Genomic DNA, 12,594 nt, shown 5'->3' on the forward strand with positions numbered 1-12,594 from the left:
AGTTGAGTTTAAGTGCTTGAGACTCATTTCATAATCCATAAGTTTTTCGACTAATTCTTCAAAGGAGATGGGTGATTCTCTTGCACGTAAGACGACTTTGAGTTATTTGTAATCATCGGTGAATCACTATTTCTCCATCACTCAAATCGTGCACAATTATAGCAAGATCATCAATAATGGTTTTAACAGTTTGCATTAATTTAGAAATGCTCTTACCTTCTTGACTGACTTTGGTGAAGGAGTTAATGAGACCAACCATCCAAGTATTAGATTTATTAGCATAGGTAGTTTTGAGTTTGCGCTAGGCTTCCTCAACAATTTTTATACTGAGATACAATTGGTCCTGCTGGTCCAGTGACAGTTGTTTGGATAGCAAGAAGTAGTAGTCGATCTTGACGTATCCAAGTTTTGTACTCTAGATCATCGGTTGGTTGGCATGGATGAGTTCCATCAACAAATCCTGTGAGATCATACCCCAAGAAGAAGATTTATCATTTGTGAGTTTCACATTGAATAGTTTCATCCTTTGGAAAGTTCATGAGGAAAAAATGTGGTTGTGTTGATAGAGACAACATAAGTGTTTCCACTAGTGGACAAAATCGTAACTTCACTTGATTCCATCATGGTTGAAAAGCTAGAACGAGATTTGGAGATTTGGGTGTTATTTCAGAGGATGGTGGACAAGCAGTGCGTGGAGGCAGTGCACTCTAGAATGGAGTACTACTGCTTAGACGAAGAAAATCAAGAGAGTTTGAAGAGAAGGGATTCAACTGCTTTTTTGTGGAAGATTCAAAGGGCTAAGATGACGAAGACCAGCAAGATCAACACTGGTGTCGTCTTCTCTATTTTTTTACCTCAAAAATGGATCAAGAGGCTTTGGACCGTGCTGCCAGAGGATATTCTTAAGAGAGAGAGAGAGAGAGAGAGAGAGAGAGAGAGAGAGAGAGAGAGAGAGAGAGAGCAACTATAGGGATGCAGCTATAAAGCTTGGGAGAATTTAGATTTGAAGATGAAGATGAGAGACTTGAAGCTCTCAGCAACAATGGTGTTGAGGATGGCGGTGAGAGTTATACAGGCTCTAATACTAGAGAGAGAAGAAATTAATTTTATCTTATTCTTCAATTCAGAATGATACATGACTTTATACAAGTGAGGACCAACAGTATAAAAGGAAATGAATGCTGGAGATATACACAGTAATTGCAGCATAAATGAGGATTGTTTCCATATATTTGAAGCGAAGTTTCTAGGAGAGAATTATGGCTTGACTGGAGGAGTGATGGAAGGTATTGACTCATCAAGTAACTCATGAGCTGCTTGACTTAATTACAGCCCAACCCATGGTGTTTCTAGAGTTGGGCCAAAAACCAGAGCCCATACGGGTCTTCTCCAGCAAGTGGGCTTAGCTGGGTCAAAGCCCAGATGAAATCTCAAACACACTATATGGAACTTGGAGAGATAGAGAGAGAGAGAGAGAGATAGAGAGAGAGAGAGAGAGAGAGAGAAAGAGAGAGAGAGAAAATTCACTTTCTTGTTTGATTATCAAGAAAAATAAATAAATAAATATATAGTAAGCAAAGAATTTTCTTTTCTACATGTTATAAACCAAATGAATCCCATGTTTGGATTTGGATTTGTATTGGTTTTGGATAAGATGGAATACAAATTGTATTAAAATTTGTCCAAATCTATCCAAATCTAAAGACAAGGTCTAAAGTTCATGCCACCAAACACAGCATAAATTTTTCTTTAAGGGTGGTTGGGTGGAGGAGGAGATGGAGGTCTTCGACAACCAAGCGAAAGGCCTCACAGCAGGACAGACATTGTTCTCTTTTTCATTTTTCGGTGCATTTCATGATCTGCTACTTGTAAGAGAGACAAATATTTGCACATTAATTAGAAATATTTAGACTCACATAATTACATGAATAAAAAAATATATATAACTTGATTAAAAAGGGAAAATGAAGGAATTTGATAGCACCTTCTGGCCAGCAGCTCCTACTGCTAAAAATGTCCTTCAAATTCGCAGCTACATGCTGCTCTGCCCCACCATTCAAAGAGAAGTGAAAAGTTTTGTGGGTTCACTGCCCTGCCGTGAATGGGAAGGCGATGGCACTGTGGGGGGGCAGAGTGCTGTACCCTTCTTGGACTCTGAGGCAGAGGCTTGAGAGGCCAAGTACTCAAGTGCCACAACAATGTCGCTGATAAGAGGGCGAAAATTTGGCTGCTCCTGAAGACACATTGCGGTGATCGCTATTGCATGGTGCAGACTGCGAACGGGGAAGTGCCCTTGAAGCAAGGGATCAACCAGCTGCATAAACTTTCTTCGATCTTTCATATACGGGCGACTCTGCACAAGAGAGAAAACACATAAGTCATTGGATCCTGCATGCACAGAATGCATGAGCTTTCCATTTACAGCGCATCAAATAATTCAGTTTTCAAAATTTCAACATTTGATTCTGATGTTTCCATTTTGTATTTAATAGTAGTATTCATGGGTCACACACCAACATACACACACTTGTTATATCTGTAGAGTTTGGGGCTGTTTTGGGGTTACAATTTGAGCATATGATTGATTGTGTTTTTGGAAAACATATAAATAATTGTTTCTGTAGAGTTTTCATCTTCACTGGACCTCCATTTGATTCATACTGAAACTTCTCTCCTCTCTTCTTATGCTTTCAGAGCCAAACCGCATAAATCTCGGCATTTGCTTTGGGTTATTTTTCATTTTGGTCACCTATCTACCTTACCATTACTCTTGAATCGGGGTTCAATCATAAACAAATTCAGATACTCAAGTTTAGGGTTGATGACTAGGTGTCCTAGATCAACATCCTTCTCTTCAACCAACAAAGTCGTATTCCTAAACTTGAGTAGAAAGAAATGGGCAATAAGAAAGAATCTAGGTTGGTCCAGCATCAAAATTTCATAACTTAAGGCGATTAGATCCAACAATGACCAAGATTCTGGCTACTCGTAACTTAAAAGTGCAAGTAAAGAAAGGAAAAATAGATAAATTAACAGAATACCCTAGAGCATAATATTTTACTCACCCAAGTAATTAGGTTCTGCTCTCCTAGCTTCTTGCTGTAGTCGTACACCTTCCGCCCGGTGATCAGCTCCAACAAAACTACACCAAAGCTATAAATATCAGATTTAAGAGTTAGGTGGCCGCTCATGGCATACTCTGGAGCGCAGTATCCATATGTCCCCATGACTCTTGTGGAGACGTGAGTATTATCACCAACAGGTCCCAATTTAGCAAGTCCAAAGTCTGATAGTTTTGGATTGAAGTCATTGTCCAATAATATATTTGCAGATTTCAGGTCACGGTAAATAACAGGTGGATTTGCTTTGCAGTGGAGATACTCCAGGCCCCGAGCTGCACCAGCAGCAATCTTCATTCGTGTGCTCCAGTTTAGTGGCTCTTTGTCAGGTTCCACACCTGAAAATAAGAAGCTTCAGAATTTTCCTAGGGACTCGAGGCAAACAGAGCCATGTACTTCTAGTTCAAATTCAAAATGCAAAATTATATATGATTTTGGATCATGCCTTTTTGGAAGAACTCATGTACTTCTAAATTCTAATTCATTTTACAGTGGTTTTCGGAACTACTATCTTTTACTCTGAATTGAAGAAGTTACATAAAATATCATGTGACTGTTTGTAGAGGTTTGAGATTTAAACATCTAGTCATCTACTCTTTTCCATCAATCGGGCTTTGATCCCCTGAAAATCCTTTCTCATACAGTGTTCTCTTTGGACATAAATGAAAACCCATTCATATTTGTTCGGTTAAGCTTTTCCTTACATTGCCATCTGGAGCTGGTTATATATTGCACAAATTCAACTTAGGAAGCTGTTATATAACAAAATTATCAGCAGATCATTTAAATAAATTAAAAAAGGATAAGTTCTGTGATAACAATGCATCAATGCATACTTCTTTTCGTGCTGAAAAAATTTAGCACAATGCGCAAGTGTGAATTCTGTTTTGTGCGTGAACAGTATTGCAATTCATGTATCTTAATGTGATTGCATCCAATGCAACAGCCTCCTCAGTCAATAGTGACAAATTTGAAAGGGACTTAAGGACCATCTGAAACAGGAAAAATCAAACTGATAATTAAACTAAGAAACAGCTATATTCTTTACATTGGCCCTGTGTTGTTTTGTAACTTTTGTTTGACACTTTAAAAGGAGATTATGATGAAATAAAATTTATAGTGCACTGTTTATGACTCAAAAAGGAAAAATATTGCTTGTGAAACATTGTCATTTGAAAATAGTCAACTCATCAAGAGCCTGTAAGACTCTCTAACCAACTTATTAGAGAAATATCTACACTTTCCATTTTCCAATTATTGGGTAATTATTATAGAACAGATATTTAGGAGTAATTTGGGATCTTGTTTCCTTGACTCATGTATATATATACACCCACGTAACGCTGAATAATAACATAGAGAAAAATGTCTTTCTCCAAATTTAACATGGTATCAGAGCATGGGAGAATGGTTACGTTCAAAACCTAGTTTTTTTCTAATCTTCTTTGCCGCCGCCATCTCATCCTCCCTCCGCTCGACCGCCGGTTCTGCATCGTCATCTGGGTGTGGTTTTCCCGTCCGATTTGCAAGCCCTCAGTTCTTCCCTCTCTCATTCTCTTGTCCGGCATTCCTTATTTTTTTAGTTTTCTGGAATCCCTTTCAGTTCGTGCTCAGTTTCTGGCAAACCACCGCCCTCTTTGTTGCTGTTTTTTTCTCCGTCGTTCTCTAGTCGTTTCCGGCGATCCGCCTCACTCTCTCAGTCATCACGACCCGCAAGAAGCCGAGAAGCTCACCAGTCACCTTCTCAGTTCTCACTTCTGCCCCTCTGCACTGCGAATCTGCAAGTTGCCGACGCCAGTCACGCCATGCTGAGTCTCTGTCTCTTGACTCCCTGTTTTTTTTCAGCATCTCTCGGAGTTGTCTCAGTCCGGTTGTCTTCTCCAGCCAGACCCCTTTGCTCGGCGTACGCTCAACCACTCCAGAAGTCTCTCAGTCTCTTGTTTGTTCTCAGTTCTTGGCGTCTTCCACCTTCTCCGGCCTCATCTCAGTGCACCGTTAAATTGCCGGCGTCATATCTCTCCTCCCAGCTAAGTTGCAGCTCTCAGTTTCGGTACCCACAGCAGCTCGGGCATCGTCTCCATCATACCTCAGTTATCCGGCAGTTCTTTCCCATCTCTGGCGCAGTCTCTCTCAGCTCCAGTTCGTCGTCCCGGCTGGTTTCTGTTCACAGTTTTCCAGCAATCCATCTCAGCTCTGTTTTTCCGGCAATCCAGCCATCTCAGCTCCGACGACAATTTTTCTATTGATCTTCTCCAAATATCCCTCAAGCCTCAGGTTGCCTTCTCCGGTGACATCTTTGCTTGTTGCTCCGACTCCGGCATCATTCTTGTCTTCAGATAGTTTTCCGGCAGCAAATCCTCAAGCTCACAGCCTCTTTGTTTCTCCGCATCTCCACCTAGAAAAGAGATCAGATCTGACCCGATTCGGCGGTTTGCTTCGCTTGAACTAATCTGCAATATGACTAACATCACATCTGGTTCTTCAATGGCTGCAAATACTGTCACAGGTTCTTCAACTTCTTCTAAGATTGCTATCCCTAGACTCATCAGCAAACAATACCGTCAACTCTTGGATCTTTTATCGCCCTTGAACACCAATTCTACCAATTTTGCTGGTAATCTTGCCTCTTGTCACTTAGCTTCTTTTTCTAATACTGAATGAATTGTTGATTCAAGTGCGTTCGATCATATGACTTCCAATTTGTCTTCTCTTAATAATATTAAACTTCTTAATCAGCCATGCCCCATTAAACTTCCAAATGATGACATTGTTCCTACAACTCATACCAGCAATGCGTTTTTCTCCTAATTTCTCTCTTTCTAATGTTCTTTATGTGCCTTCATTTAAATTTAATTTATTGTCCATCAGCAAACTTACCACTGATCTCAATTGTGTTACTATATTTTTTCCTACCTTTTGTGCTTTTCAAGACCTATCAACGAGGAGATTGATTGGAACGTGTGAAGTATGGGATAAACTTTACCATCATAAACCTCCCCCCACCTCAGTTTTCCACTCTCAGCGCGTTTCTGACACTACTCTTTGGCATCAAAGTCTTGGTCACCCTTCTATCTCATACATTCCGAAAACCTTAAATATTTCTTCTTCTCATTTGCCTTGTGATATTTGTGCTAGAGCAAAGCACACCCGTTTACCTTTTTCTTTAAATACAAATAAGAGGACATTTTGTTTTAATCAAATTTATTGTGACATATGGGGTGGTTATCCTACAGTTTCACTTTCTAGTGCACATTATTTTTTAACAATCGTGGATGACTACTCGCGTGCTACATGGGTCTATCTTATGTGCATGAAATTTAATACTTTCTCTTGCCTTCAAAATTTTGGCACCATGGTTAAAAATCAATTCAATTGCACCATTAAGCACGTGCGCACTAATAATGGTAGAGAATTTCTATTCACTCTACTTCAAACTTGTTTCCATGATCAAGGCATTTTTCACGAGCGCACGTGTGTGGATACACCTCAACAGAATGGTGTTGCCGAGTGTAAACATCACCATCTTCTTAATGTGGCTCGGTGTTTACGTTTTCAAGCTAATCTTCCCATCTCCTTTTGGGGTGAATGCATTCTCACAGCTACGTATTTAATTAACCGCACTCTTTCACCTAACCTCAATCATAAGTCCCCTTATGAACTTCTTTTTTCAGAAACCACCATCGTATACACATTTGCGAGTGTTTGGGTGCTTGTGCTATGCCCAAACCGCTCGCCAACATCGCGATAAATTCTCTCCTTGTGCTCTTCGATGTGTTTTCTTAGGTCCTACTCATCATAAGGCTTATTGTGTATACGATCTTGACAGCAAAAAAATTTTCATCTCTCGTGATGTCACTTTTGAAGAAAATATTTTTCCCTATCATCTCATACCTCCAACTCCTACATCCTCTTCACTCCTTCACCTTCCTATTCCTGATATACACCATTCCTACCCTTTACCTACCCAACCATCCACACCTACACCCTCACCCTCACCCCCTTCCCCACCACCCCCTCCACCCATCTCTTCATGGCCCAAATGAGCTATCACATATCCTTCTTACTTGGATGATTATATCTGCCCTATTTTACCAAAGTCCTCCATGGCTTCACAGGTTTCATGATCTTCCTCAGGTACGGTTCATTGTCTCTCCTCCTTTTTATCTTATCAAAGTTTTTCTTATGAGCATTTGGCTTTTCTTTCTGTTATGTCCCAACATCCCGAACCTACCTCATACTCTCAAGCTGTACTACACCCACATCGACGTGATATCATGGCTTCTGAAATCCAAGCCTTAAAAGTCAATCATACATGAGTTCTTCAACACCTTTCACTTGGAAAAAAACCAATTGGCTGTAAATGGGTATTCAAAACAAAAATTTGGGCCGATGGATCCATAGAGCAACATAAAGCTCGCTTGGTGGCCAAGGGCTACACTCAGGTAAAAGGTTTGAATTATCATAACACTTTTGCTCCTGTTGCTAAACTAGTTACTGTAAGTTGTGTTCTTACAGTGGCTGCAACTCGGAATTGGCATCTCCTTCAATTGGACGTCAACAACCCTTTTCTCCATGGTGTTATCATGACACTTTTGTTCCTGTTGCTAAGCTAGTTACTGTTAGGTGTGTTCTTACAGTGGCAGCAACTCGGAATTGGCATCTCCTTCAATTGGACGTCAACAACGCTTTTCTCCATGGTGACCTCGATGAAGAGGTTTATATGACCCCCCCACCAGGTTATTGCAAACAGGGGAAGACTCATGTTTGTCGTCTTCAGAAATCCCTTTATGGCCTTAAGCAAGCCTCTCGCAATTGGTTCTCTAAATTATCTTCTGCTTTACTTACTGAGTGTTGTTTCACACAATCTTAGGCCAATCACTCTCTCTTCACCCACTCTCGGGGTTAGTCTTTTACTCTCATATTTGTTTATGTTGATGACATTCTCATGTCAGGCAATGATCTCTCCGATATTAGCACTTGCTCAAAAATTCAAACCAAAGGATCTCGGTAAACTGAAATATTTCCTTGGCCTTAAAGTTGCTCGCTCTACCACTGACATATTTCTTAATCAACGAAAATATGCTCTTGACATCCTTACTGATAGCAGTCATCTTGGTGCTTATCCTGCCAACTTTCTCATGGAACAAAATCTCAAGTTCAATAATACTGATGGTGATCTTCTCTCTGATCCAAGCTCACTTCGACGACTCGTTAGACGTTTGATATATCTCACCATCACTCGTCCCGACATTGTATTTCTAGTCAACATTTTCAGTCAATTTATGCACCAGCCCAGATGACCACATTATGATACTGCTATACGTGTTCTTCGTTACATTAAGGCATCTCCAGGTTAAGGCTTATTTTTTCCTACTGTCAACACTCTTCAAGTCTCAGCCTATTTTGATTCGAATTGGGCTAGTTGTCTCCTCACTCGCCGCTACACCACTGGTTTTTTCATTCAACTGGGCACTAGTCCAATTTCTAGCGCACTGAGAAACAAACTACAGTCTCTCACTCCTCCGCCGAAGCTGAGTACCGGGCACTTGTTTCCACTACCTGTGAACTTACATGGTTCAAAACTCTTTTAAATGATCTTAGTGTACCGCATGTTGGGAATAAAGAACAAATTCCCGAAACCTGTGAGAAACAAAATAGAGAAAAAAATAACGCCAAAGAAAAATCAATCACACGCACAAGACAATATTTACGTAATTCAGCAATTTTGCCTACGTCCACGAAGTTGCAGAGATTTCAATATTATCAGGAAGAAAAACACAGAGAGTGCGGCGATACAATGCTCTCCCTCTCGCTCTCTCGCAGGTACAACCACGCGCACCCTAATCACCCGAAAGTAATCCTTTTTATATGTTGCGCCTTACGGCCTAAGCCTTCGCTCCATGGACTAAGCCTTAGGATAGAAATCTCTAATTAAATAGAGATCGGGTCGTCATCCAAATTAAAACACAATTAGGCTCCACAAAAGCCCAACACTGCATTCCCAGCCTATGCTCTTATATTGAGACAACCAAGCGGCTCTTCACATTGTCCAAAATCCTATTTTCCACAAACGTACAAAACATATAGAAATCGATTATCATATTGTTCGTGAAAAGTTACGGGCTGGCTTCTTCTTCACTAAGCATATTCCTACCCACAGTCAGCTTGTCGATATCTTCACCAAAGCTTTGGGTCGTGAACATTTCCAAAACTTATCACGCAAGTTGGGCATTACGGATCTCCATGTTCCAACTTGAGGGGGAGTATTAGACAAATATCTACACTTTCCATTTTCCAATTATTGTGCAATTATTATAGAGCAGATATTTAGGAGTAATTTAGGATCTTGTTTCCTTGACTCATGTATATATATATATACACCCATGTAGTGCTGAATAATAATATAGAGAAAAATGTCTTTCACCAAATTTAACAACTAAAACATCTCAAGTGAAATCCCTTTCCTTCTAAAAAACGAAAAACTACCATTGAAAAGCTACCAAACAAATATCATCCAACTTGATCATCATGAAATGCCTATGTAGGAATTAGAGACATATATCGCAATTTCTGCTTTCCCACTGTTGGATCCTCAAAGTGTAAAGAAAAAACACAAAAATCTGCTGCCAAAACACAAACACACACCAGACAAACACAGCTTGGAAGAAAAAATTGCAACTACTATTAACACACTTAACATTACTTACGAAAGTTGTGCAACCATGCAAGTACAGATCAACCCTTGATTTTAATGTAGAAAATTGTAAACAAGTAAAATTTTCACCACGCATGCAGTGGGATCAATGTCCATTTGTTTAGGCGCGTCTTGTTAGATCAACTTTAAAGTAACAAAACCCCAAAAAAAAAACTACTTTTCCAAGCCTAAGCTCGAACGATGATAACTAATAGCAATGACTTACAGAAAAGATGATCTTCCAAGCTACCCATGGGCATATACTCATAAACCAGGAGCCTTTGATTTCCATCAGTGCAGTACCCAATCAAGGTAACAAGGTTAGAATGATGCAGGAGGCTTAACATCAGGACTTCCACAATAAATTCCTGAAACCCCTGAAGACCGTCGAGATTAAGTTGTTTGATTGCCACAATCTGTTCAAGAAATCAAATCAAACAATCAGCCATCACTTTGAAATTGAATCCTACCAATCCTCCAGTCGAACAATAATCAGTACTCTCTAATTAAACAATTCTTCATCCACTTTTTTAAATAATGTTTGATTGCAAGAGTCTAGGTCAAGAAGAAATCGTTATGATCCCACTGACAACTTTGAATTCTAAACTAATACTATCAAACATTATGCCACGCACCCAACTGAGCAGGCATTTGGTACTGGCAGAGTATTATTTCATCTTAAGGCATAAGATCAACAAAGAAATTATTTTGAACTTAACAAATCTTTATCTTCTTAACAATTTCAAAGACAATCTGAAAATGGGAGGACTTGCCTGGCTGGAATCGAGACGGCCTTTGAAAACTTTTCCGAAACCACCTTCACCGATCAAGTTGCCTTCCCAGAAATTTCGTGTCGCAGTCGCGAGTTCCCGGAATGTGAAGCTTCTTGCCGCATTGCCTTTTGAAGCACCGTCCTTGCCTTTCCCATTCACCGATTCTTTTCCGTTTCTATGCTCTGCAAATAAAGAAGCCCACAAACTTCAATCAATTAACAGTTCAGCAAACAACGCTCGATGAATATTTTCCCAGAAGAAATATTATCCTTACCACTCGTATCAGAGTAAGCCTTTCGTCTTCCACCAACTGCAAATAATTCCATCATTTTTTTGAATTAGATATGAGAACACAAACAAATTGAATTGTAGAGAGAGAGAGAGAGAGAGAGAGAGAGAGAGAGAGAGAGACCTGAAGAGTCAATGGAACGGCGGGAACTGGAACGAGAACGAATGCGTGTGTCGTCTTCGATTTTGCTAATGTCCCTCCGAGGACCAATGCAAGCGAAGCAGCTCATCTGAGCATCAACAGATGAATTGCTATGGCGAAAAAGAAAGAATTATCACCTCAAACCCTAACTATGGATCGGAAACACCGTCTTTATCACAATCCATGCATCATTTCAATTCAGAGAACCAAAAATCCAGAAAACCATAGCCTTGTCCAACACCGAGAGACAGATACAGAGAGATCCTTTTATCCTCTCAAAACCAAAAAAGGAAAGCAAAATCGAATTCCTGCGATCTTTTCTGAACAAAACATCTCCGGAGAAGAATTATAAACTAATCAGACAAATACAAAATTAATGTAAAAAATCGAAAATTTAAAAAGAAAAAGAAAAAAAAAAACGAAATTGAGATTTGAGACTGCCAACCGAGTGAAATTAATGCTGAGGAGAGAAAAATTAACGAGAAAACAAAGATAGAAGAGAAAATTAGCGGGAAAAACAGACAAAAAATCGCAGGTATTTAGGAGAGATGACGACATGGGGGAGAGCGTCGCGGAGGAGAGAATGCGCGTTTTTGCCAAATTTGGCGGTGGCGTTTTGGGAAACAATTTCGGCGGCACATTTTGCGGTGATTAATCTGATCTGGTGTTCGTTTTGCGGTTGTGGGCCAAACGCGCGTTTAATCTTAATCTGACGGCGGAGAGGGAAGGAGAGAGACAGAGAGGTGTTCAGATGTTAAATTTGTTTCAGTTCGCTCACTTCCTGTTCGTCATCTTCCTTTTCCAGCTATTTAAAGTGCGGCGAGAGTAGTGTCGGATTACGCTTTTACCCTTGGGTGGGCTCCTTTTTTACCGTTTTACGCTGCTTGCGTTACCGGGCTTACGTGACGTGGCGCTTGTTGGGCCACTCTGTGCTGCTCTGGCATTCTTCTTTTGCGGTCATGGCCGAGTCAACCACGTCAGCATCCAGCGTGGCAGGGCCGCTCTATCCATTAAAATTTATATTTTCTATATTCATCTTGATAATTGTGAGCAATTATTCTAAAACATCGATTTTTGAAAATGATATAATTATAAATTTATAGATAAAAAATCTTATAATTTTAGACCAAAAATATTACATAGTGATAATTTCTTATACTGAAAAAACATATTTTGCATATAAAATATTCTTTGAAAAATGTAATTATACAATAAATATTGCTTGATAAAATAATCAAAATATTTTTTTTCTCCTTTAAATTGAATTATAAATTATTGATCTTAAGACTTCCATTTTTATCACCCTAAAGTTAAATTTAATATACCATTATTCACTTCGTTCGTGTTTCTTGACTTCTTAATTAATTGCCAATTATACACTTCTTTCATTAGAAATTATAATTAGCTTATGATTTTTATTATTGTAGTTGTGAGATAGTCAATGGCAGCAATAATCTTCTCATGTTATAATTATCCTTGAATATTTTTCTTTTTCATAGTGACTATAATAACAAATAAAGAACATAATTTCTTATAGTCAAATTATTTTAGATGATATGAAAACAATTCAATTTACGA

The 12,594-nt window shown here is 39.3% G+C and overlaps 1 protein-coding gene across 3 annotated transcripts; it reads right to left on the bottom strand.

The window, feature by feature from the left end:
- Positions 1-247: 247 nt before the first annotated feature.
- On the bottom strand, positions 248-11,799 carry LOC131162211 (probable serine/threonine-protein kinase PBL21). 3 transcript variants are annotated; one of them, XR_009138716.1, is made up of 7 exons: positions 10,999-11,793; positions 10,861-10,896; positions 10,587-10,768; positions 10,040-10,229; positions 3,066-3,457; positions 1,985-2,353; positions 248-460 (listed from the first exon to the last, which is right to left on the bottom strand). XR_009138716.1 is itself a non-coding variant. In XM_058118444.1 (6 exons), the coding sequence occupies exons 1-6, from the start codon at positions 11,102-11,104 to the stop codon at positions 2,057-2,059; spliced, it is 1,203 nt and encodes a 400-aa protein (XP_057974427.1). In that variant the 5' UTR covers positions 11,105-11,799; the 3' UTR covers positions 1,874-2,056. The 3 variants fall into 3 exon arrangements, 1 of the variants encoding a protein (XP_057974427.1); XR_009138715.1 differs by lacking the exon at positions 248-460 and adding an exon at positions 1,514-1,859; XM_058118444.1 differs by lacking the exon at positions 248-460 and having other exon boundaries at positions 1,874-2,353; positions 10,999-11,799.
- Between the last annotated feature and the right edge of the window lie 795 nt (positions 11,800-12,594).

This window comes from Malania oleifera, chromosome 8 (assembly GCF_029873635.1).
Source record: "Malania oleifera isolate guangnan ecotype guangnan chromosome 8, ASM2987363v1, whole genome shotgun sequence".
In the NCBI taxonomy this organism is placed as follows: Eukaryota; Viridiplantae; Streptophyta; class Magnoliopsida; order Santalales; family Ximeniaceae; genus Malania; species Malania oleifera.

Excerpts from the sequence above, each read along its gene's own strand:
- LOC131162211 (XM_058118444.1), bottom strand. The coding sequence starts at position 11,104 with ATGAGCTGCTTCGCTTGCATTGGTCCTCGGAGGGACATTAGCAAAATC. Across the intron at positions 10,769-10,860 it reads GGCTTACTCTGATACGAGTG|AGCATAGAAACGGAAAAGAA; the intron begins GTAAGGATAATA and ends CTTTATTTGCAG. Across the intron at positions 2,354-3,065 it reads AGCAGAACCTAATTACTTGG|AGTCGCCCGTATATGAAAGA; the intron begins GTGAGTAAAATA and ends TCTCTTGTGCAG.